The 22,538-nt window shown below is 37.9% G+C and overlaps 2 protein-coding genes and 1 long non-coding RNA gene across 3 annotated transcripts; 1 reads left to right on the forward strand and 2 right to left on the reverse strand.

The window, feature by feature from the left end:
* Window positions 1–1,852: 1,852 nt before the first annotated feature.
* LOC107421221 (cytochrome b-c1 complex subunit 7-2, mitochondrial) lies at window positions 1,853–5,506 on the reverse strand. Its single transcript, XM_016030410.4, has 4 exons — window positions 5,283–5,506; window positions 5,020–5,177; window positions 4,022–4,069; window positions 1,853–2,161 (listed from the first exon to the last, which is right to left on the reverse strand). Exons 1-4 carry the CDS (start codon window positions 5,377–5,379, stop codon window positions 2,093–2,095), a joined length of 372 nt encoding a protein of 123 aa, XP_015885896.2. The 5' UTR covers window positions 5,380–5,506; the 3' UTR covers window positions 1,853–2,092.
* A 330-nt stretch (window positions 5,507–5,836) lies between these two features.
* On the forward strand, window positions 5,837–7,624 carry LOC132803879 (chaperone protein dnaJ 15-like). Its single transcript, XM_060817674.1, has 4 exons — window positions 5,837–6,040; window positions 6,166–6,440; window positions 6,590–6,640; window positions 7,383–7,624. Exons 2-4 carry the CDS (start codon window positions 6,207–6,209, stop codon window positions 7,392–7,394), a joined length of 297 nt encoding a protein of 98 aa, XP_060673657.1. The 5' UTR covers window positions 5,837–6,040; window positions 6,166–6,206; the 3' UTR covers window positions 7,395–7,624.
* Window positions 7,625–10,739: 3,115 nt separating this feature from the next.
* LOC132803723 (uncharacterized) lies at window positions 10,740–11,120 on the reverse strand. Its single transcript, XR_009638936.1, has 2 exons — window positions 11,052–11,120; window positions 10,740–10,934 (listed from the first exon to the last, which is right to left on the reverse strand). It is a non-coding gene; the product is annotated as an uncharacterized LOC132803723 (long non-coding RNA).
* Between the last annotated feature and the right edge of the window lie 11,418 nt (window positions 11,121–22,538).

Here is a 22,538-nt window from a genome sequence, read left to right on the forward strand (position 1 = left end):
AATTCGTACTATGAAGGGAAGTGAGGGAGGATATATTTTGAATCCATGACCTCATAAATATGGATGTGTGGCATAAAAACTAAACCAATCTCATTTGATATTATGGTTGGAGTAATTGATTTTGAATTGTGTATCAAAGATAATTATGAGATTAGTATATTTATATGTTGCAATGGCTTATAGAAAGAAAGAAGGGAATATTTTATTTAAATCCTTTGAGGTTTGGGATAAATATATAAATATCTTCTAGGTTTTAAATAAATCATTCATATCCCCTTAAGGCAATTTAAACTACTCATTTACCCTTAGTAAAACTATTCTTTTACCATTAACAAAATTAAATTATCTTTAAAAGTTTTGTTCTTCTATTTCCTTTTGCAATAATTAATTTGAATGCTTAAATTTTTTTTTTTATACTGTTAATTAAAACTTACTTAAACTGTCCTTTTTCTTTTTCTTCTTTTTAAAAAAAACTATATGATAATATCAATTACAAAAGTTTTTTTAAGTAATTTATTATTTGACAAATATATTTAATTAAATATATTTGAGAAATTATTATTTAGTTAAAAAAGTTTATATTTGAAATCATCACATATTTTTTTAACTGAAAACTGTCACGTAGTTTAAACAAAATTAAGGGTAATTTAGATTGCCACCAGAAAATTTGGATGGTTTATTATAAACCTGGAGGATGCTTTTGTATTTATCTTAAATTTTAGAAGGTATAAATGAAATATTTATTAAAAAAAAAAAAAAAACTGCATGTTAGTAATGGAATAGATATAGGAACTGAGATAGACTACAGGGATAACTACATTTTTATAACTTACATTTTATCCTCCTAAACTATAGTACATTTGACACTTCGTCTCTCAAAGTTAAAAATAAATAAAATAATAATAATAAAAAAAAAACCCTTCACATTGCCCTTATGGACTATTGTTTTGTTTTCTTTTGTTTTTTGTTTTTTTTTTGTTTTTTATGTTTTTTTAATTTATGTGTTTTTTTTTTCCCGAAAAGGCTAATTTTTTTGAAAAGGCCAATTATACATTTCAACAGTTAAATTTGATGAATCAATCATGTCTAACTCATATAGTTTTGTTTAGAAACTGTATGACTAATTTTGTCCAATTTATAAGTGGGGGGCAAAAAACAAAGAAAAACTGTTTGATTGAACTAGAAAGTAAAGACAAAACAGCAATAACTCATATAGGCAAAATGTAGATACCCTAGAATACATGTTTGTGTAGCTGTGCAACTATTTGGTTCAGCACCGTGGTTGCATAAATTCATTTTGAGTTAGAACACCTGGTTTTCGCATTACAAATCTCTCCACTCATTTTTATTTTTATTCCAGTCCTAATTGCATTTTCACTGAGAAGTTTTCACTAAGTCAATTGTTTGTCATTTGAAGCTTTTGAAAACTTGTTGCATGTGCAAAACTTGTTAGACATTGAAAATGCACATAGAACTCGTCGATAATGTGTGTATATAACTTTTCGTAAGTCGACATGAAACAGGACAAAGTGAAGGAAAAAAAAAAAAAAAAAGAGTTATGATAAACGTTTAAGGTCGCAGTAAAACACTTACATGCGTTCCATCAGAATTTTTATAAAAGATCAGTTAAAAAAATGTATTCATGTATTTACATTTCAGTGGACAAGAATACGACCTACAGCAATGGCTTCTAATTTCAAAGTTAATCAGCTTACATGGTTGAACAACCAAAAAGTAAATAATTTCTTGACCGGCAAACCACAAAACTGAAACCCAACTTTTAATTCCGCTTCTTTGATTTTATGGCCCAAAGGAAACGACTTTTTCTGAGATATAATTAGAGGGCAAAAACTTGAAATAAAATGACCCTTGTGATGAAATCATATTACTGGAGGAAAGATATTAAAATGAAATGTTGGTGATCACACATTATTACTAGAAATTAAAGGAAAACTGTATATGGCAACCATATTTTAAGTTCCAATCAGACACCAACATGCAAATAAATGGGAAGATAAGCATATAGACGACAGTCTCTCATATGACAGACCAAAACTCCAGTCAACTATAGCCACAAGATACAATAACATGCTCAGGGAATGGTTCGCTGATAAAGAGGCAAAGCTCCCAAAGCGTCACGTTCTGCTCTCTCCTTCTTTACCTGTAAGACACAAGCAAAGTTTATTTTATCATAACTCATAGAACTCAGTGCATGGAAAAATGTTGCACATTAGCTAAATATCAATTGCTTTTGATGGACATGCAATGTGTCTAATTGATTTCAACTTCACTATGGAAGTCTTACCAGTCAGTTTTCCTGATAGAGATTGTTGAGAAAGAGTCATATGCTTAATAAAGACTAAGCGAGAAGGATAAAGAAACAGAATAAAGAAACGGGAACAGTATGGTATTTATAATTTATAACAAATATTAATAGATACACCTTGTAATAGGTAAATTTAAACTACTTAGGTAGCCAACAGCGCAGCATATAGCACATCCACTGAGAAGGGCAAACACACCCATGGGAAACCACCCCAAACAAGGCAGATTTGGGCAAGCATAATAGTGGTCGGGCTTGCGGTGTGGTATACATCGCTATACCCATGTTGGGTTTGGGTATGAGTTTTGATATTTTTTCCTGGTTTTGGATAGGGTTTCGCTGAAAACTCTAAGCAACTACAATGGCACAACTGGAAAGAAGAAGAAGCACAACCAGAAAGTAGAAAAGAAACACAACCAGAAAGGTAAAGCAACCACAATGGCTTCTTGGATTCTAGGTTTTGGGATAGGATATTTTAATTGCCCTTGGTTTTCAAAGAAAACAATCAATGGGCAGCATAAACTAAAAAGGTATTTTCTTTTTTTGATAAACAGAAAAGGTTCTTTAGATGAGTTCTCAGCCCCAAAAAAAAATAAAATAAGAAAATAAAAAGAAGTTAATGCATTGTGGAGTATGAGTACATGTAACTCCGGTGAGTTCAAGGATCCCCAATTGCAAAGCAACCAGAACAGATTCTGGTTTGAGAAGCTAGCAGGGTTGGGGCAGGTATCCCTGAACACGGGATACCCGGCCTGTTAGCCCATAACCATCATTGATGAGCCACCTTACAACTATAAATGAGATTCCCCACGAAAAATGGTTAGGGAAAATTGAAAGGACATTATATTCCTTGTAAAACAAATGGAATGGAATGCTAGATATCCTTCCCATCATTTTCCGTTGTTTGTTTTAGCTACAGTCACAGAACTAGAAGGCATTTGCTATTAAAGATTCACCATTAATTTTAGCAGCAAATGCTACACGAGACCTTGGGAGCCAATATATATATACATATACATTCAAAGGCAACAATAACCTACAAAATGTACAAGGTAATAGATTTTATATATAAGTACTAGGATATCTATTTTTTATAATGGATGCTTTATTTAATATAAATGGGCAACAAATAGAAATGGGATTAAGGGATTCCCACTAGCAGAGATAATAATTTACGAATTTTAATTAGGTATGTTTTCACTGTCTAGGATTGGAAGGGAAATGAGGATTAATTTTTATTGTGGTGATTTTTTAAACTTAGGAAGAGGAATTAATAAGTTCAATAAATTTTAGGACACAGATGACATAATGACACTTCTTAAAATGTTCAGCTTGAAAGCACTAGATTCAGATTCAATTTCTCTTCCAAATCCTTATGACAATTTATCAAATACCTCATACTAGATAAGAGGTGGACCCCAAATTACAGGTACTTCTACAAACTTGCACTTCAAAAATGAGACAGATTTTATAAAATAGCCAACAAAAAATAAACAAAGCTGGCAGTAAGATTTTTCATGTTTTAAATTACAGGCATGGACCAAAATAAGTAAGAACCAGACCAAGGATTAAGTACAACGAGAGGAAGGCGGCAAGAGAGAATGGATCAGCAAAGCCTTCAATACACAAACGACCACATGCATATACACAAACAAAAAAGTAACGCGTTCTTTTCCAATAAAATTTCCAAACACTTACCAGAGACAGCATATCCTGAATGTAGCTCCTGAATGGTGTTTGCACCGCCTGAGAAAGAGTAGAAAAAAGGTCATTCGAGAACCGCTGGTATACATAAGAAGCAGGCAATATTTTTTTTTTGCCCCCCTTCTTTCGGATGCATATGTCAAGAATACCAGAAAGAGCTCATAGCTGCTGGCTTCCAAACAAACAATGCGCAATATGGTTCTGTGGCATATTACCAAATCCATGAGCGTATATGAATTTACTAATAATTGTGTCTAAAAGTATTTACCTATCCATGCGTTTTTCATATGTGTGCACATATAAGGAAATTAAGACGCTATATAGTCTGCCAATAAGGCTTCTTGACAGTTGTAATAAGTCTAAAATTAAATCTGAAATACTATGGATAGGAAATTAATATCTAGAGGGGTGGAAACTTCAGATTATGACTATTAGCCCAACCATTCTTCTAGCCTAATTTCTTAGTATGTTCGACCAATAGTGTAAAGATGTTCCAAAAAAAGTTTCGAAAATAACGAGTATATGTTGGAGCCAAATAACATATCAATGCATGTCATACTTTCAACATGCATTGAGCAAAGAAACAGGTATTTCATAAACTGCAGAATTCATTTCCAGTTCCCAAAAAGTAGAAGAGAAGGGGGGAGATGGGGGGTGGACAGATAGCGCCTAAAAGCCACATTTCAGTACCACAAAGATTCTTAAGAATACCCAGTGTCCAAATGCTACAATAAACTTCAAAAATGAATAGATCCATTTCCACGTCCACTGTATCTCCAATTGTTTACTACTTTTCCTTTTTCAGAAACTGAAATTCTTAGTTGGATCCCTAACGAGTATAAAACCAGTACAAAGAAAACTAACACTGGTTTCCAACAAAACCCGAGGCGTTATAAAAGATAAAATCGACAAAATCTAACAGATCGGATTAGGAATACAATTAATTGATAAGAGATTGAATTGAGAAATGGAGTGGAAAAAAGAGAAAGAACCTGAAGATTCTCCGGGAGGTACTCGTGCTTCGTGGACAGGTCCATGGCGCGCTTGAGACGCTGATTTCGGGCGTCCACAATCTCTCTGGGAAGCCTATTCAGGGCCTCTTTAACGTCCAGATCGTAGTAGGGATCGTACAGGTCGTCGTAGCGAAGCCCTAATTTTTGTAAAATGCCGAAAAATTGAAATCAGCACCAGAAAAGGAAAAAAAAGAAAAAAACATAGAATTTAGAAATTAGGGTTTCGGAGAGAAGGTGGATACCATATTTGCGGAGGCGCTTGGAGAGGGATTTCATATGCTGAGCGGCAAACCAGTTCTTCTTTGGATCGACGAGCCACCGTGAAAGCGACGACGCCATTTCTCTCTCTTTCACTTTCTCTCTGCCCGTATAATTGGCTATGTGTTTTTGTTTTTTCGGCAGCTCGGATTTTCTGTGGAATATCGTAGACACTCCAAGGGGAAGGCCGAAATCTATGGCACTAGGCTTCCCACCAATGACGATTTCTAAGACCGTCACCATATCCACGACGTCGTTTCAATAATTTTCGTAAATATGTATTTTCACATAGAAAAGCAAACAAAAACGCAAAAGGCCCAAGCAGATTTGGGCGTTCATTAAGCTTTGGGCTCACTTTTATGTGATAAGGAAAATTTTGAAAGTTGGCCCATGATAAAGAAGAAAAAGAAAGGGGAATTTGGCCCAATACCCCTATAGGACCGAGCTTCATGAATTTTGCCCCCTCAATTCATTTCTTTTTTGATCTACCCCTCAAATCTTTTAAAATCCCAAAATATTCTTATGTGTTTTTTTTTTATATGTTTTTTTCTTTCCTTTCTTCGACTTTTCCCCTCCATCTCTTTATCCATAACCAGACCTTAGGAGTCCTCTGTTTCCTTTCATGAATCGGCCGGATTGTAAGCGTGGAGACTGCGCGTTTTGAAGGAGATGGTGAAGAGGCGACTCAGAGAGAAAACTGCAGGATTTTAGAGAGCCCTAGGAGCAGAAGCAGAAGCAACAGGTAGGCAACAACTCTAATTTTGATTTTCTTTTAGTGGTGTTGGGAATTTTTTTTTTTTGGGGAGAAATTGTGAAAGTTGTGTTCTGGTTTTTTTTTTTTTTTTTTTTTAATAACGGTGGTGGTAGGCATTTCTTGCTGAGAGATATGTATGATGATATGATGCTGGATGGAGTACAGCCAACTAGGGATACATTCCATTCTGTCATCAGTTAGTGGAAAGGTGCTTTCATGTTTGTTATCATGGACTTTCATTCTTTCTGGAATTTTCCGTTTGGTTGATTTTGTTTTGTTGCAGGTGGATAAGCAAAATGCTCATTTCTTTGGTGTTACGATCAACGAGCAACAAGCCGAGTGTGGTATTGTAGAAAGAGTTACTTCAAATGCACAAGGCAAATTTAAGGTATGTATATTTCATATTTTTGCATTTAAATTGTTTATATACCATGTTTGATGACTATGAACTCTCTCTCTCTCTCTCTCTGCATCTGCATTTTCTTTTGTGTTGCTGGTGTGACATTAAATTTATAATCTAATTGCTTTATTTTCCAGTTACTTTATTTCGAGCAAGATGTGAATGGCGGTTATGGTTTGGCCCTACAGGTACCATATCTTCTTTCCTATTGTGTCTCCAATCCATTTTCCATTTTATAGTGCATATGGTTTTTGCATTCTGAAAGCTGTCATGGTTGTTTAAAAAATTTGAAGCATAGATGGAGTCAACAGTGCCAATGATCATATACAATTGGTAGAAATGTTTTGTAATAATCTTGTCATGTTAAACTTTCTGCTGTTATATCCTTCAATTTCTAAGTACTATGCGTCTCTAATTTATTTTCAAAGCATAAAATTGTGGCTGTGAAATTGTGATTTTGAATATCACACATGGGTAGAACTTAAAATTAGTAACCTACCTGTGACTGTGACAATGATGCTCAACTTCTCTTTTCAAGTGAATGTCATTGCATTGTTTCAAGTGGTCAAGTGGTATTGGTGTGGCATTTCAATGTATTTCTGTTCAGTCCTCTGACCTCATTCCCAAGGGCTTTCTTACTTGCAATTTGACTACAATCCTTTAAACAATTGACTTATATAATTGTACTATGATTTTATGTAGCATGCTTCTTTTTATTTTACTTTGGTTCAGCAAATCTTTACCTTTAGTCAATAATTTTGTCATATGGAAATGCTTTTTTCCCCCCACCCCTCATCAAGCCATCTAAATTTCAATATATATCATTGACACACAAAAATCATGACAGTCAATTGCCTATTTAATTAAAATTCATTTAGCAGAATCTCTTCCTATGCACATGCATTTGACATTAGTGTGGTCTCTTTACAGATGGATAATTGATCCTCCTCTGGATGTCAATGTACCATCAAAACACACACCATGGCCTGATGCCCCTCCTAAACTCCCTACCAATGAAAATGTAGTGTTGGGCATCCAAGAGCATGCTGTAAAGCATCCTACAAAGACCCGCACATCTAGATCAAAGAGACGAAGCAAGAGAAAGCATGACACAAGAACGGTGGACACACAGGTTGCTTCAAAGCATTCTGAACAAATTTGAAAATCTTAGCACGAAGATGGCTAGAGATGCATGCTGCATCATTCTTCAGCATCATAAAAAAATTTGAATTGCAAAGGCTTATTAGCACAGAGGCAGATGGCCTAACCTGGTATATGTGAAAAGAATCCTTACAGAGAGAAAATCCCAAAATTTCATAAAAGTGTATCCAATTTTTCAAAAAAATTGATGACTGTTCACCATCGGTAATTCCCGGAGAAATCGTCGGAAAACTACAAATACCCTCTGGAAAAATTACCGACAGTTTCGTCTGTAATTCCCGAGGGTGTACAGTACGGAATATTTTGCCAATTTTTTCTACCCCACAAGGCCCCTAAGGTGTGTTGAATTGAATGAAAAAACATGCAAAACATGGATTCTATAATTGTACTAAGGAGAGAAAATCAAAAAATTTCATAAAAGTGTATCAAAGTTTGCAAAAAATATGTATACTGTTCACACTAGGGAAATTACCGACGAAACTGTCGGGAAAATACAAATGCCCTCTGGAAAATGTACCGACAGTTTCGTCGGTAATTTCCCGAGGGTGTACAGTACGTATCTTTCGCCAATTTTTTTTACCCCACAAGGCTTGTAAGGTGTGTTGAATGAAAAAACATGCAAAACATGGATTCTATAATTTTACTAAGGAGAGAAAATCCCAAAATTTCATAAAAGTGTATCAAAGTTTACAAAAAATAAGTATACTGTTCACCCTCGGGAAAGTACCGACGAAACTGTCGGGAAAATACAAATGCCCTCTGGAAAAATTACCGACATTTTCGTCGGTAATTTCCCGATGGTGTACAGTAAGCATATTTTGCCAATATTTTTTACCCCACAAGCCCCTTAAGGTGTGTTGAATGAAAAAACATGCAAAACATGGATTATATAATTGTACTAAGGAGAGAAAATCAAAAAATTTCATAAAAGTGTATCAAAGTTTGCAAAAAATAAGTATACTGTTCACCCTCGGGAAAGTACCGACGACACTGTCGGGAAAATACAAATGCCCCCCTGGAAAAATTACCGACATTTTCGTCGGTAATTTCCCGAGGGTGTACAGTAAGCATATTTTGCCAATTTTTTTTACCCCACAAGCCCCTTAAGGTGTGTTGAATGAAAAAACATGCAAAACATGGATTATATAATTGTACTAAGGAGAGGAAATCAAAAAATTTCATAAAAGTGTATCAAAGTTTGCAAAAAATAAGATGACTGTTCACCCTCGGGAAAGTACCGACGAAACTGTCGGGAAACCACAAATGCCGGCTGGAAAAATTATGGACGATTTCATCGGTAATTCCCGAGGGTCTACAAAGCATGATAATTCGTCCGTAATAACCTCTGGAATATTTGATGTACTGTAAACCATCGGTAATTACCGACGAAACAATCAGTAATTTTCCAGAGGGTTTTTTGGGATTACCGACGATTTCCTCGGGAATTACCGAGGGTGAACAGTTGTCATGTTTTTTCAAAATTTGATATGCTTTTATGAAATTTTGAGATTTACTCTCCTTAGCACAATTATAGAATCCAAATTTTCCATGTTTTTGCATTCAACACACCTTAGGGGCCTTGTGGGGTAAAAAAAATTGGCAAAATATTACGCATTGTAATTATTCGGGAACGTACCGACGAAACTGTCGGTAATTTTTCCAAAGGGAATTTGTAGTCTCCCGACAGTTTCGTCGATAATTTCCCGAGGGTGAATAGTGTACATATGTTTTGCAAAATTTGATACACTTTTATGAAATTTTTTGATATTCTCTCCTTAGTACAATTATAGAATCCATGTTTTGCATGTTTTTTCATTCAACACACCTTAGAGGGCTTGTGGGGTAAAAAAAAAATGGCAAAATATGCTTTACTGTACACCCTCGGGAAATTACCGACGAAACTGTCGGTACTTTTTCCAGAGGGCATTTGTATTTTCCCGACAGTTTTGTCGGTAATTGCCCGAGGGTGAACAGTATACTTATTTTTTTGCAAACTTTGATACACTTTTATGAAATGTTGGGATATTCTCTCCTTAGTACAATTATAGAATCCATGTTTTGCATGTTTTTTCATTCAACACACCTTAGAGGGCTTGTGGGGTAAAAACAATTGGCAAAATATGCTTTACTGTACACCCTTGGGAAATTACCGACGAAACTGTCGGTACTTTTTCCAGAGGGCATTTATATTTTCCCGACAGTTACGTCGGTAATTTCCCGAGGGTGAATAGTATACTTATTTTTTGCAAACTTTGATACACTTTTATGAAATTTTGGGATTTTCTCTCCTTAGTACAATTATAGAATCCATGTTTTGCATGTTTTTTCATTCAACACACCTTACAAGCCTTGTGGGGTCCAAAAAATTGGCAAAATATTACGTACTGTACACCATCGGGAAATTACCGACGAAACTGTCGGTACATTTTCCAGAGGGCATTTATATTTTCCCGACAGTTTCGTCGGTAATTTCCCGAGGGTGAACAGTGTACTTATTTTTTGCAAACTTTGATACACTTTTATGAAATTTTGGGATTTCCTCTCCTTAGTACAATTATAGAATCCATGTTTTGCATGTTTTTTCATTCAACACACCTTAGGGGCCTTGTGGGGTCCAAAAAATTGGCAAAACATGATGTACTTTACACTCTCGGGAATTACCGACGAAACTGTACGTAATTATTCCTGAAGGAATTTAGTGGTTACCGACGATTTCCTCGGGAATTACCGAGGGTGAACAGTCATCAATTGTTTTGCAAAATTTGATATACTTTTATGAAATTTTGGGATTTTCTCTCCTTAGTACAATTTTAGAATCCCTATTTGCCATGTTTTTGCATTCAACACACATTATGGAACTTGTGGGGCCCAACAAATTGGTAAAACTTGATGGACTGTACACATTCGGAAATTACCGACGAAACCGTCGGTAATTTTTCCAGGGTTTATTTGTTGGTTACGAAAAAGCGTTTCTGTAATTACCGATGGTGAATCGGGAATTATCGATGCACCATCGATAATCATCTTTCCTTTAATTTTTACCACAACCGAGGGTTTTTTTTTTTATCTTTTATCTTTTATCTTTTTTTTTCAACGGTTGTCATTAGTAAAGATAGGTTCAGCATATTAAGATAACATTAGTATAACATTAGTATAGACCGTCATAACATTAAACATACGATCTACATTGAAAGTTTATTAAAGTACAAATCAACAGCATATTTTTTTCTAAAAAACATAATGTCTTGCGGACCAAATGAAGGGTTCTCCTCACTACTCATGTACTCAATAAATTTCAGAGCGTAGACGCCACAATCACCCCTGCAGAATAGCATTAATGATTAGCATTAATGAAAACCAACTACGTGTATTTTCACACGTAACCACAATAAAAAACAGTAGCAATACAAGTTGTTTGAAATGACAACACATTCATACCCATTATCTTGGCGGGGTGCATCTTTGATCATGGTCATCGTGAATGGATCTAAAGTGGGAGACACGTCCAGATTCTTCCCGTAATATCCCCCATCCCTCAATAGGTAAGGCAGCATATACGTAAGGCATTCCGCATTCTTCAACTCTCTATTCTGGACATATTTATTTCCCATATTTGGATAGTATAAATCAATATGCCGGGCCTTCAAGTCCACACATGTTGCCAACCAATGCGCGCCTCCATTGTTGAGAGGGATGTACACCTGCAAATTAGAACATAACCTCATTATCCACAAAATGGGAAACTTAGTGAGAATTTTTTTCAATATATGTATGGACTTACATAATCACATATCCGCCACGACACGCTAGGTTTGGGTGACCTCCCACGCACATAGTTACAAAGGGTCGCATCACATGAATATGTGCTACGAGATGCGCTCCATATGGGATAACGCCCTTTGATGGATGACTGCCAAATAATGAAATATATACAATATAAAATATCATCAATATAACATTAAGCAACGCAGTAGCATCCCATCATCTTACCCAAAATAACACGTCTAATATGGCACAGGTGTTGGTGAACATCTTCTCATTATCAAACCGTCTTTTTCGTATGAAATACAAAATAGTGTCAATATGCTGCAAAACCACATTAAAGGAAATAAGTAACAAGTGCGAGGTGATAAATAAAACATCATTCCAAACATAGGACCACAATGATTTTGCATGAACATAAAACATATAACTTACATCGGAATTCAACCATCCTTCATCGGTCAGTAGCTCAGCAAAAAATTCCTTTCCCACCGTCATATAAGATGTACACACGGTTGCTTCCTTCGGTGCCACCCTATACCACTCATCGAACGCCCTCTCCTTTGATGCATCAATAGGTCGAGTAAGATTAAATTTGACCTTCTTTTTACACGGGTCGGTGTAAGGAGAGATGACGTGATGTGACTGGTGGTAAACTCGACCGAATCGGCTTGTATCACCAACGTTATGCTTCCGATCTTCCACCTCAATCTCAGCTGATTGGTCATGATGTGGACTGTCAGCTGAAGCACCAACATCCCACCCGAAATGTAAAGGCTGATATGGCACCAAAGCCCAGGAATCCTCCACATAGGGTCCTCCAGGTACGATAGGCTCAAACGGTGTAGTACAATCATCATCCTCCTTCCTACCATTGGAACCGTCTATGGGTGCATTAAATTCTTCAGCTTGCTCTCCAACAGACGGTGCCACAGGGGATGATGGTCTAACCGAAGATGATGGTGAATGGCTATGCATATGATGCTCGGCCTGCAAAACACAATGATTATTTTTGCAGTTCCCAAACTCTAACAACAAATAATTGCTGAATTACAATATGTAATTTAATAATGCTGAAGCACTAAAGTAAAGTATACTAAGTTGTCTAAATGATACCTGATGCTTTTGTTGGTCAATAACAGAACTAAGCATCTTCCTTAATGCTGCCATCTCTTTATTTAATTCATCAACTTTTGCCTCCAAGCAAGCAAGCTAATCAATATCAATATCCAAAACATAAGTCAACATATATTAGTACAACATATGAAATACAAATTTGCGTGCAAGTAACAATTGCATACCCTGAAATTAGAATTTGGAGGGCCACTAGAATGCTCCCCAACTTTGGACGCATCTTTAGCTCTAACATCTTTAGCGCCAACTATTGGTGCTACAATTGGAGGTGACGTGTAGCGAACTTCATGTATGTCAACTGCTATTGTTCGCCAGTAATCCATAGTCTTCTCCTCATCGGTAGCATCTAACGTCCAGTGCACAACATACTACATGCAATGAAGAAAGGAAAAAAAAGTAAATTTGGAAACTGACTATGGTAATGTAACTTGAATGTAGTCGTACCATGTAGTCTAAACAAAATTTGCCTTACATTGCTATTGGAGGAGAACCAATTATGGACAGCAAAATGGTTCTGTTGCCTTGGAGTATGCCATCCAAGGATCCTCGGACAACGGGTTTCCAACCGGTCGGCAAATTGGTTACCAAAATCAGGGATTGCTTCAAACCCCCACACCTACAAAATACAAATTATAGGTTATTAAAAATAAATTTTAAGTAAACGCTACATGTATTAAATATATTACCGTACCTGAAACACCAATGGAAAACCTTTTAGGTCATAATACTGTGATATATTCTTTACTGCATGTCCTCGTCCTCGTAGCTGGAATGCATTGTGGAATGAGTTGATCGTCTCCTTGTAGCTCAGAATGCCCCAAGGGTAGGAATTAAATACGTTGAGATCAGCAACCAAATCAATGAATTTTTTTTTATTTGAACCTTCGGATCCATTCCGAGTACACCATGAACTAAGAAATATAGTAACGCAATTCTAACAGCATCCAATCATCCACAAAAAGTGTATCCTTGAATAGTCGTTCCAGTTTGGGCGGTTTCAAGTCACTCCTATCATCTAGCAACCTCGTGCGCAGCTCATTTCCTTTGGAAATTTGCAAATCATACATCGAAGGGTACCTACAAAACTTTAACCCACTAATGAGTGCGAATTCCCACTTCGTAAACCGCACTGCAGATCCGCCGAAGTTAAACTCCAGTACTTCTGGATTGTTGGACTCAACTTGTCTGCAAAGCAGGTGATGCACTAACTGACCAGAGAACCGGAGGTTCTTCATGTCAAGTAAGTGTCCAAAACATGTTTGTCTATACTTTTCGAGCTGCTCACTTGTGAGGACACTTGTAATTACTTTGTTCGCCCCTATTGGATTCCCGAATGAATGTGCCCTACCTTTATTTATATCGGCATCCTGCAACATCCGTTCCTTTGGAGCATCGATGGGCTGCAATATGAATTACATAAATGGAACTGACATCAACGATTTAATCATACCCTATTTTTCCACCCTAACTTGATAATAATAATTTCCAACTAAATCTTAAGACATATGGGTTCACATTTTTGCACAAGTGGTAATTACCGATGAAACCATCGGTAATCAACCTACAATGAACTTAAAAAAAAGCCCGATGGCCTATCGGCAATTACCGATGGCCATCGGGTGAAGTTTTTCTTCAGTTTTCACATTCATGAATAAATACTGTCACATGTCTTATCATTTACCGCACAAAACAACCTAAATGAATATAAAACTTACCGTATCAGATGGGGGAGAGGAAAGTGGAACGTGCCCTCGAAGTTTGGTGCTTTCCGTCTCAGATTTGGATTTCTTCCTAGTAATACGTTGACGCTTAGAGTCGGGTGCTGCTGCTGTGCTACCACCGCATCTCTTACTTTCCACCTTCTTAACTCCCTTCTTCGGTTGACGTCGCAAGTTCCTCTTTGGTGCCATTATAAAGTACAACCTACAAATGTACATTGACAACATTAATAAACTTTTATCTACCTTTAACAACATTGTCAACTATGCATACATACATGTATAAATATCCGCAATCCTCAATTTCATACGCTCTCTTCCTAAGGATATTGTGCATGCCATAACATTTACTGCACATTTAATGTATAGCAGTGTGCATGCCATCTAAATATTTCTTTCTTCTTCTTCTTTAATTTTTTATTTTTTTCTTTTGTGGGGATAAAGTGTTTGCGTGTTTGCTTCTAGCTAACCATGTACCTAAAATTTTATGCATCGATCTTCTCTCTCTCTTTCTCTCTCTCTCTCTCTCTATATATATATATATATCTATACCTTTAGAAAGTACTAACTCTGGAATTCTCAACTTCAATTCTAATTAATCATAAAGTATTTTTCTCTTTTCTCCTGGTCAAGGGCCACCACCAGGAAATCCAAATCCGGGTTGGGGCGCACCAACAGGGAACCAAGGGAAATGGGGAAGCGAACGGAATCATAATGCAGATAGATACTCAAATCAGAGGGATAGAGGATCTCACGGTGGGGATTCTGGTTATGGTGGGGGTAATAAACCTTGGAACAGGCAGTCATCGTTTGGTAATGGAGGGGGAAGGGTAGGGGGAGGTTCTTCAAGGCCTCCGTTTAAGGGACAGAGAGTTTGCAAGTATTATGAGAGTGGTCATTGCAAGAAGGGTGCTTCTTGTGATTATATGCACACTTGAGAGGTTTTAGTTTTAACATATCCATAGCAATAGCATCAGCCAGCAGAGGAAGAGCACTTTGATACTATACAGTTTATTCCCCATTGGAGAGTTTTGACATGTATAAGCATTTTTTCTTTTCTATTTATTTGTAGAACAAAGTGCAGTCTTCTAGTAGTCGGCGACCTTACTTCTTTTTGCTCTCTCTCTCTCTCTCTCTCTCTCTCTCTCTCTCTCTCTGATATATATATATTATGGTAATTTAAGGGTTTTAGCATGTGTTGGAATTTGTGGAAAGGATGGGTATGTTGATGTTGCTGCTTGTAAGGGTCCTTTTGGTCTTAGTCAACAACCGTTAAAACATATTACCTTTATCTAGACAGGATGCTTTTATGCTTTTTGGATCAAATAAACGCCATCCTAGTTTTCATACATATTTGTGACACAAAATTCATAATATATTTCATTATTTTGTATATGAATACAAGGAAAAAAATCTAATAGGGAATTCTTGACGGTATTACATTCCTTTATGAATTACTATTAATTTCTCTCTCTCTCTCTCTCTCTCTTTCTCTCATTCTTTCCCAAAAAATACCCAAAAAAAATAATCATAAAGTATTTCTCTCATTTTTTCTCTAATTAATTTCTCTCTCTCTCTCTCTCTCTCTCTCTCTCTCTCTCTCTCTTTCTTTTATCTTCAATTCTATATATATATCTATACCCAAAAAAAAACATTTTTTATAAAAATTTAAAAATTAAAAAAAAAAAACAACGTGTCGTCTGGGTGTCGTTCATCCCAGACGACATGTCGTTCAATCCATCTTCAACCCTTGTCCGGGTCGACCCGAACCCGCCTAAACCAGCACGACCCGATTCTTGACCCGTTTATTTCTTCCACCTCTGGCCACCGATCAAGGCCAAACCGGTCCCATTTTTTTCCTCTCTTCATTTCCTACTAATGCCCAATATCAATCTATCCTAAATCTTCAAAAAATAAACCCACCTAAACCACTACCGACCCGATTCTTCACCGGGTTATTTCTTCCACCTCCGGCCACTGATCAAGGCCAAACCAGTCCCATTTTTTTCCTCTCTTCATTTCCTACTAATGCCCAATATAAATCTATCCTAAATCTTCAAAAAATATAAACACAAAAATTATAAATAAAAACCCACTCCACGGCAACGAAAGAAATAAACATAAAGCCAAATCCACACAAAAACAACCCACACCGGTCCCACGGCAACAAATAAAGAAAGAGATTCAACCAATTACCTTATTCCCTGTGCTGAGATGAGATCCTAATGTTTGCCTTTTCCACGACAGCTTCGGTTTGGTTGTTTGTATTTGTGTGTTCGTGTATAAAGCCGTTTGTTTGCTTTTTTTGTATTTTTGTATTTGTGAAAGTGTAAAGACGTTTAGAAAAGGAATAGTTTATTTTTGTTTGGTTTTAAAAATAAAAGGATATGTAAGTAATTGTTTTTTGTTTGAGGGTTATAAGGGATATTAAGGGGTAGATAAAAAAGAAATGAATTGAGGGGGCAAAATTCATGAAGCTCGGTCCTACAGGGGTATTGGGCCAAATTCCCCAAAAAGAAAACAAGGACCTAGTGACACTATTCACCAAGTCTACTATTGGAAGGTCAATGGATGTTTATTCTCTGGAAATGGCTATTAGATCTTAAAATCAGATATATTTATTCTTCATATTTGATTCTGTAAGTTAGTTATCACAACTTGGCGTATACTGCTTGGTGTGCTGCAAGTTTTTCAGCTCAACCGCAATGGTGGATCCACATTCAGGCACCACAAGCAAAGAATGCCCTTAGTTAAAGCTAGTAGATGATGAGGATATTGCACAACGATTATCTCAACTTAACCTCGTGGGGAAGGTGTTGACCTCTAAAGCCATCCGACAAAATATTGTTCAACCCATCATTAGACGTGCCTGGTTCACCAATGAGCCTATGAGCTTTGAAGTTCTTCGCCCCAATACCTTTCTCTTTTGTTTCAGGACAAGTGCGGACCAGAATAGGATTTGGCATAAGAGATCCTAGTCTATTGATGGAACACATCAGGTGCTACGTGAATGGACTCCCAACCTGTCTTTAGAGGATTTGAACTTTCAGCTATCTACTTTCTAGGTGTAAATCCATGGGTTACTCCTCCAATATATGACTATGGGAAATGCCAAGTGTATTGGAGGTTTGTTTTCGGAGGTGCTACAATGCGAGTATACTTCTCGAACCAATGTTATAGGCATGAAGTACATGCGCCTCCACGTCGAGATTGACACGACGAAACCGCTTCCCATTGGATATTTCCATAATTTCGGCTAGGGTGGCTCTTGGATTCAATTCACTTACGAACGCTTGCAGAGCTGTGCTACTATTGCGGCAAATTAGGGCACAATAAAAGTTCTTGCCTTACTCCCCCCCACAGTTGACCAAGCTTGTGAATGGGACTTTGAAGGTGATGAGTTCGGCCCTTGGTTACGAGCTGAAATAAATGCCTACACCATTGTTAAGGAACAGGATTACTTGAAACGGATGGAGATCCCTCATGGTGAAATCTTTTATACTTTTACTGCTGATGTTAACAACAATGCCAAAGCGGTGGACCACCTTGCTACGATTGCAGTTCCTGAGCATCGTTTCATTGAGTCAACGGCCCGAGATGCAGGAGAGCCCACTTGGCCGAGTCAGTTCCCAAGTAATACTGACGAGTCAGCACAGGATGCTTCCTCCTTAGATCCTGAACACGTGGCTAACGACTCTGGGCTCCATGCATCTTCCAAGCCTACCAGTGCCTTTTCAGCACAAAACTCCAAATCTGTTAAACACGATTTGAAGTTTGAATTTCGAACTGAGGGGGAAATTTTCCCTCCAACGGATGCTAGCGTAATCGTGTTAATGGGCCAGGCCTTAATAGGCCCAATTCCAATCAGGAGCCATGCGAACAAAGTTTGGCAGGCTTTGCACCCATTGGTTTTTCGTCGCAAAGCGCCTGTGACAAGGTTCACCTACTCGATGTGAAACGAAAAAGTCTAGACCAATCATCCTTAACATAGGCCCAAAACAAACAACGCCGTGGAAAACCCAATGAGGGTGGTTCTGCGACTGAGGGAGTGGAGGCAACCTCACTCATTACTAGCCATATACCGAAGCAATCCAGGCCCAAAAGTCTACACACGCATTTAGCAAGTCCTAGTGGAACCGCTCCTGGTGACAAGTCTGCTCACTCCAAAACTTGACTTAAAGACTTGGCCAGGGGAGCTCGGAATCTGGTTCACCGTAATAGTAATGTGCTTTCTGAGGATTAGTCAAGTGATGCAAAGGGTATTTAGGCCGAGGAGGTAGGCCATATCATGCCCCCCCCCCTCTGTCATGAATTTAATATCCTAGAACTGCCAAGGTCTTAGAAGAGCCTTGCCAATATGAGACTTAAAACACCTCATCCGAAAATCTTCTCCCCTTGGTATTTTTCTCATAGAAATCAAGGTGGTTGAATTGAAAATGGAAAAAATAGCCAAAACTTTACCTTTTGACAATTCAGTTTTTGTGGAACCGAAGCAGCGGTCTGATGGATTGGCTTCTCTTTGGAAATCAGAGTTAGATTGGTCAGTCGTTTAACGATCAGATTGGATTATTAGTGTGGAAGCTAAGCTACTAACTGGTGATGTTTGTAATTGTTGGTTTTGTTTTTGCCCTGCTAAGAGATCATTACGAAGTCATTTTTGGTTCGAACTAGCTGAGCTAGGGAAATCGGGTAGTAATTTATGGTTGTGTATGGGCGAGTTCAGCGACATAGTTTGTTAAGAGGAGAAATAGGGAGGAAGGGTAGTTACCAGCAAGACGCACTTTTATCTTCGGAACTTCATGAATGATCTGGGAGCGTTAGATCTTGGTTTCTGTGGCAATACATTCACGTGGTGCAATCATAGATGGGGTAATATAAGTGAGCGGATTGATCGGGTGCTGTCCAACCATGATTGGCAGATCCTTTTCCATCAGGCAAGGGTCTTTCACTTTCCCCCAGTGGGTTCAGATTATGTTCCCATCCAATTATCTCTCAAGAAAGATCATCATACTCTTCCCAGGCTTTTTCATTTTCTCAAAGCATGGACTTGTGACCACTCATGTGAAAAAGTCATTCAAGCTGCCTGGTCTTTTCGAAATGAGGGAGACTGTAGAATTTCTTTGAGTGTTCGAATTAACGATATCTCTAAAGCCCTTAAGAAATGGAACAAGGATAGCTTTGGGTATTGCCAGAACAAAATCAAGGAGTTAGAAGTTCAACTTTCGCAAATTTACAACCGCTCCCCTTTCGAAGAGAACATCAAAACCTTTCAACAACTCCAATATGATAACAATGAATGGAGGCTCCACCTCGAACTTGTTTAGCACCAAAAGTCGAGGGAAACATGGTTGCACGCCGGCGATTGAAACATCAAATTCTTCCACGCCTTAACTGTTACACATAGGAGGAAGAATTTCATCGCAGCCCTCAAGGACGATAATGGAGACTGGATGGAGTTGAGGGAGAACATCGAAAACCACCTAGTCACCAAATTCACAGAGTTGTTTAAAAAAGAGCCACTGTATTTTTGTGACTATCTTGATGACTTCTTTGGGCGAGAAGTGTCGGCCCTGGACAATGAAAGGCTTATCACCATTCCCATCGAGGATGAAATATTTCATATTGTTAAGAGCATGTATCTCATTAAAGCCTTCGAACCTGATGGGATGCTTGCTATTTTCTTTTAGAAGTATTGGGACACAGTGGGTAACGATGTTGTTAAAAGTATTCAACATGCATTTTGTTTCGGGATTCTACCCTTAACGATTAACAGAACTTTCATTGTTCTCATTTCGAAGACCTTTCAAGTGTCATCCTTCAATGGCCTCCACCCGATTAGCCTTTGCAATACCGTCTATAAATGTTTATCTAAGCTACTTGTTACTTGGCTGAGGCTCATTTTGGATAGCCATATATTTCCTTCCCAAGCAGCTTTTGTTCCAGGGAGGTGGATAAAGGGAAAATTCAATTTTTGTTAACGAAATAATTCACACCATGAAAAAGAATCGGAGCAGTAAAGGCCTGGTGGGTTTCAAGATCGATATGAAAAAAGCCTATGATAGGGTTAATTGGTGTTTCGTAACTAGAATACTGGCTCAACTCTGGTTTTCTCATTGGTTGAACGAGCTGGTGCTGCGCTGCATTTCTTTAGATTACACAGATTTGATTCTCAATGGCAGTGTTTTCGGAAGAATAGAAATTCAGAGACGTCTTCGTCAGGGTGACTCTCTCCTTCTTATTTATCACCTATGCCGAGCTTTTCTTAAAGATTCTCATGAAGTGGGAATTGGAATGCAAAATTCACGGAATCAAAATCGGCAAGTCCAGCCCAGCCATATCGCATCTATTTTTTGCTGATGATATCCTTTTGTTTTGTAGGGCCAACCTAGACAAAGTCAGCGAATTGGACAAATGTCTTAAGCTTTACTGCGGTTAGACTGACCAGGAAGTTAATTTATCCAAGTCGGGGTGTTTTTCCTCCAAGAACACTTCGGACGCTACCAAGGCATTGATTCTTAATGCGATGCGTTTCAAAGAGCTTCCACAGGATTCCAAATACCTTGGCAACTCATTATTTATGGGCTGGAACCATACAAAGGCATATGAGGAGCTGAAGACCAAGATCGAAACTAAAATTTAGAACTGGAAGTCTAAACTTTTTTCTCAGGCTGGTAAAGCAATGCTCATCAAAACTATCGCTAATGCAGTGCCTCAGTACGCTATGTCCGTGGTCTTACTCCCTTCCATATGGTGCCAGCATATCGACAGTATGGCTAGGAACTTTCTGTGGGGGAATTGTACCAATGACAAGTGTTTCACCCCAGCCTCTTGGACCACAGTCTGCAAGCCTAAAGGAGCTGGAGGCCTAGGCATTAGAAATATCAAAGACATTAATCTTGCCTTACTTTGATTTCAAGGCTTTGACCCAAGGCTTGTCCGCATCTGTGGTAAGGAACCAGCCTAGCAGATCCTTTTCCATCAGGCAAGGGTCTTTCACTTTCCCCCAGTGGGTTCAGATTATGTTCCCATCCAATTATCTCTCAAGAAAGATCATCATACTCTTCCCAGGCTTTTTCATTTTCTCAAAGCATGGACTTGTGACCACTCATGTGAAAAAGTCATTCAAGCTGCCTGGTCTTTTCGAAATGAGGGAGACTGTAGAATTTCTTTGAGTGTTCGAATTAACGATATCTCTAAAGCCCTTAAGAAATGGAACAAGGATAGCTTTGGGTATTGCCAGAACAAAATCAAGGAGTTAGAAGTTCAACTTTCGCAAATTTACAACCGCTCCCCTTTCGAAGAGAACATCAAAACCTTTCAACAACTCCAATATGATAACAATGAATGGAGGCTCCACCTCGAACTTGTTTAGCACCAAAAGTCGAGGGAAACATGGTTGCACGCCGGCGATTGAAACATCAAATTCTTCCACGCCTTAACTGTTACACATAGGAGGAAGAATTTCATCGCAGCCCTCAAGGACGATAATGGAGACTGGATGGAGTTGAGGGAGAACATCGAAAACCACCTAGTCACCAAATTCACAGAGTTGTTTAAAAAAGAGCCACTGTATTTTTGTGACTATCTTGATGACTTCTTTGGGCGAGAAGTGTCGGCCCTGGACAATGAAAGGCTTATCACCATTCCCATCGAGGATGAAATATTTCATATTGTTAAGAGCATGTATCTCATTAAAGCCTTCGAACCTGATGGGATGCTTGCTATTTTCTTTTAGAAGTATTGGGACACAGTGGGTAACGATGTTGTTAAAAGTATTCAACATGCATTTTGTTTCGGGATTCTACCCTTAACGATTAACAGAACTTTCATTGTTCTCATTTCGAAGACCTTTCAAGTGTCATCCTTCAATGGCCTCCACCCGATTAGCCTTTGCAATACCGTCTATAAATGTTTATCTAAGCTACTTGTTACTTGGCTGAGGCTCATTTTGGATAGCCATATATTTCCTTCCCAAGCAGCTTTTGTTCCAGGGAGGTGGATAAAGGGAAAATTCAATTTTTGTTAACGAAATAATTCACACCATGAAAAAGAATCGGAGCAGTAAAGGCCTGGTGGGTTTCAAGATCGATATGAAAAAAGCCTATGATAGGGTTAATTGGTGTTTCGTAACTAGAATACTGGCTCAACTCTGGTTTTCTCATTGGTTGAACGAGCTGGTGCTGCGCTGCATTTCTTTAGATTACACAGATTTGATTCTCAATGGCAGTGTTTTCGGAAGAATAGAAATTCAGAGACGTCTTCGTCAGGGTGACTCTCTCCTTCTTATTTATCACCTATGCCGAGCTTTTCT

This window comes from Ziziphus jujuba, chromosome 5 (assembly GCF_031755915.1).
Source record: "Ziziphus jujuba cultivar Dongzao chromosome 5, ASM3175591v1".
NCBI lineage: Eukaryota > Viridiplantae > Streptophyta > Magnoliopsida > Rosales > Rhamnaceae > Ziziphus > Ziziphus jujuba.

Coding starts and splice junctions, on each gene's coding strand:
- LOC132803879 (XM_060817674.1), top strand. CDS start 6,207: ATGGAGTACAGCCAACTAGGGATACATTCCATTCTGTCATCAGTTAGT. Junction 6,441..6,589: donor ATGCACAAGGCAAATTTAAG/GTATGTATATTT, acceptor TTTATTTTCCAG/TTACTTTATTTCGAGCAAGA.
- LOC107421221 (XM_016030410.4), bottom strand. CDS start 5,379: ATGGCGTCGTCGCTTTCACGGTGGCTCGTCGATCCAAAGAAGAACTGG. Junction 4,070..5,019: donor ACCTCCCGGAGAATCTTCAG/GTTCTTTCTCTT, acceptor ACTCTTTCTCAG/GCGGTGCAAACACCATTCAG. Junction 2,162..4,021: donor TTCAGGATATGCTGTCTCTG/GTAAGTGTTTGG, acceptor TGTGTCTTACAG/GTAAAGAAGGAGAGAGCAGA.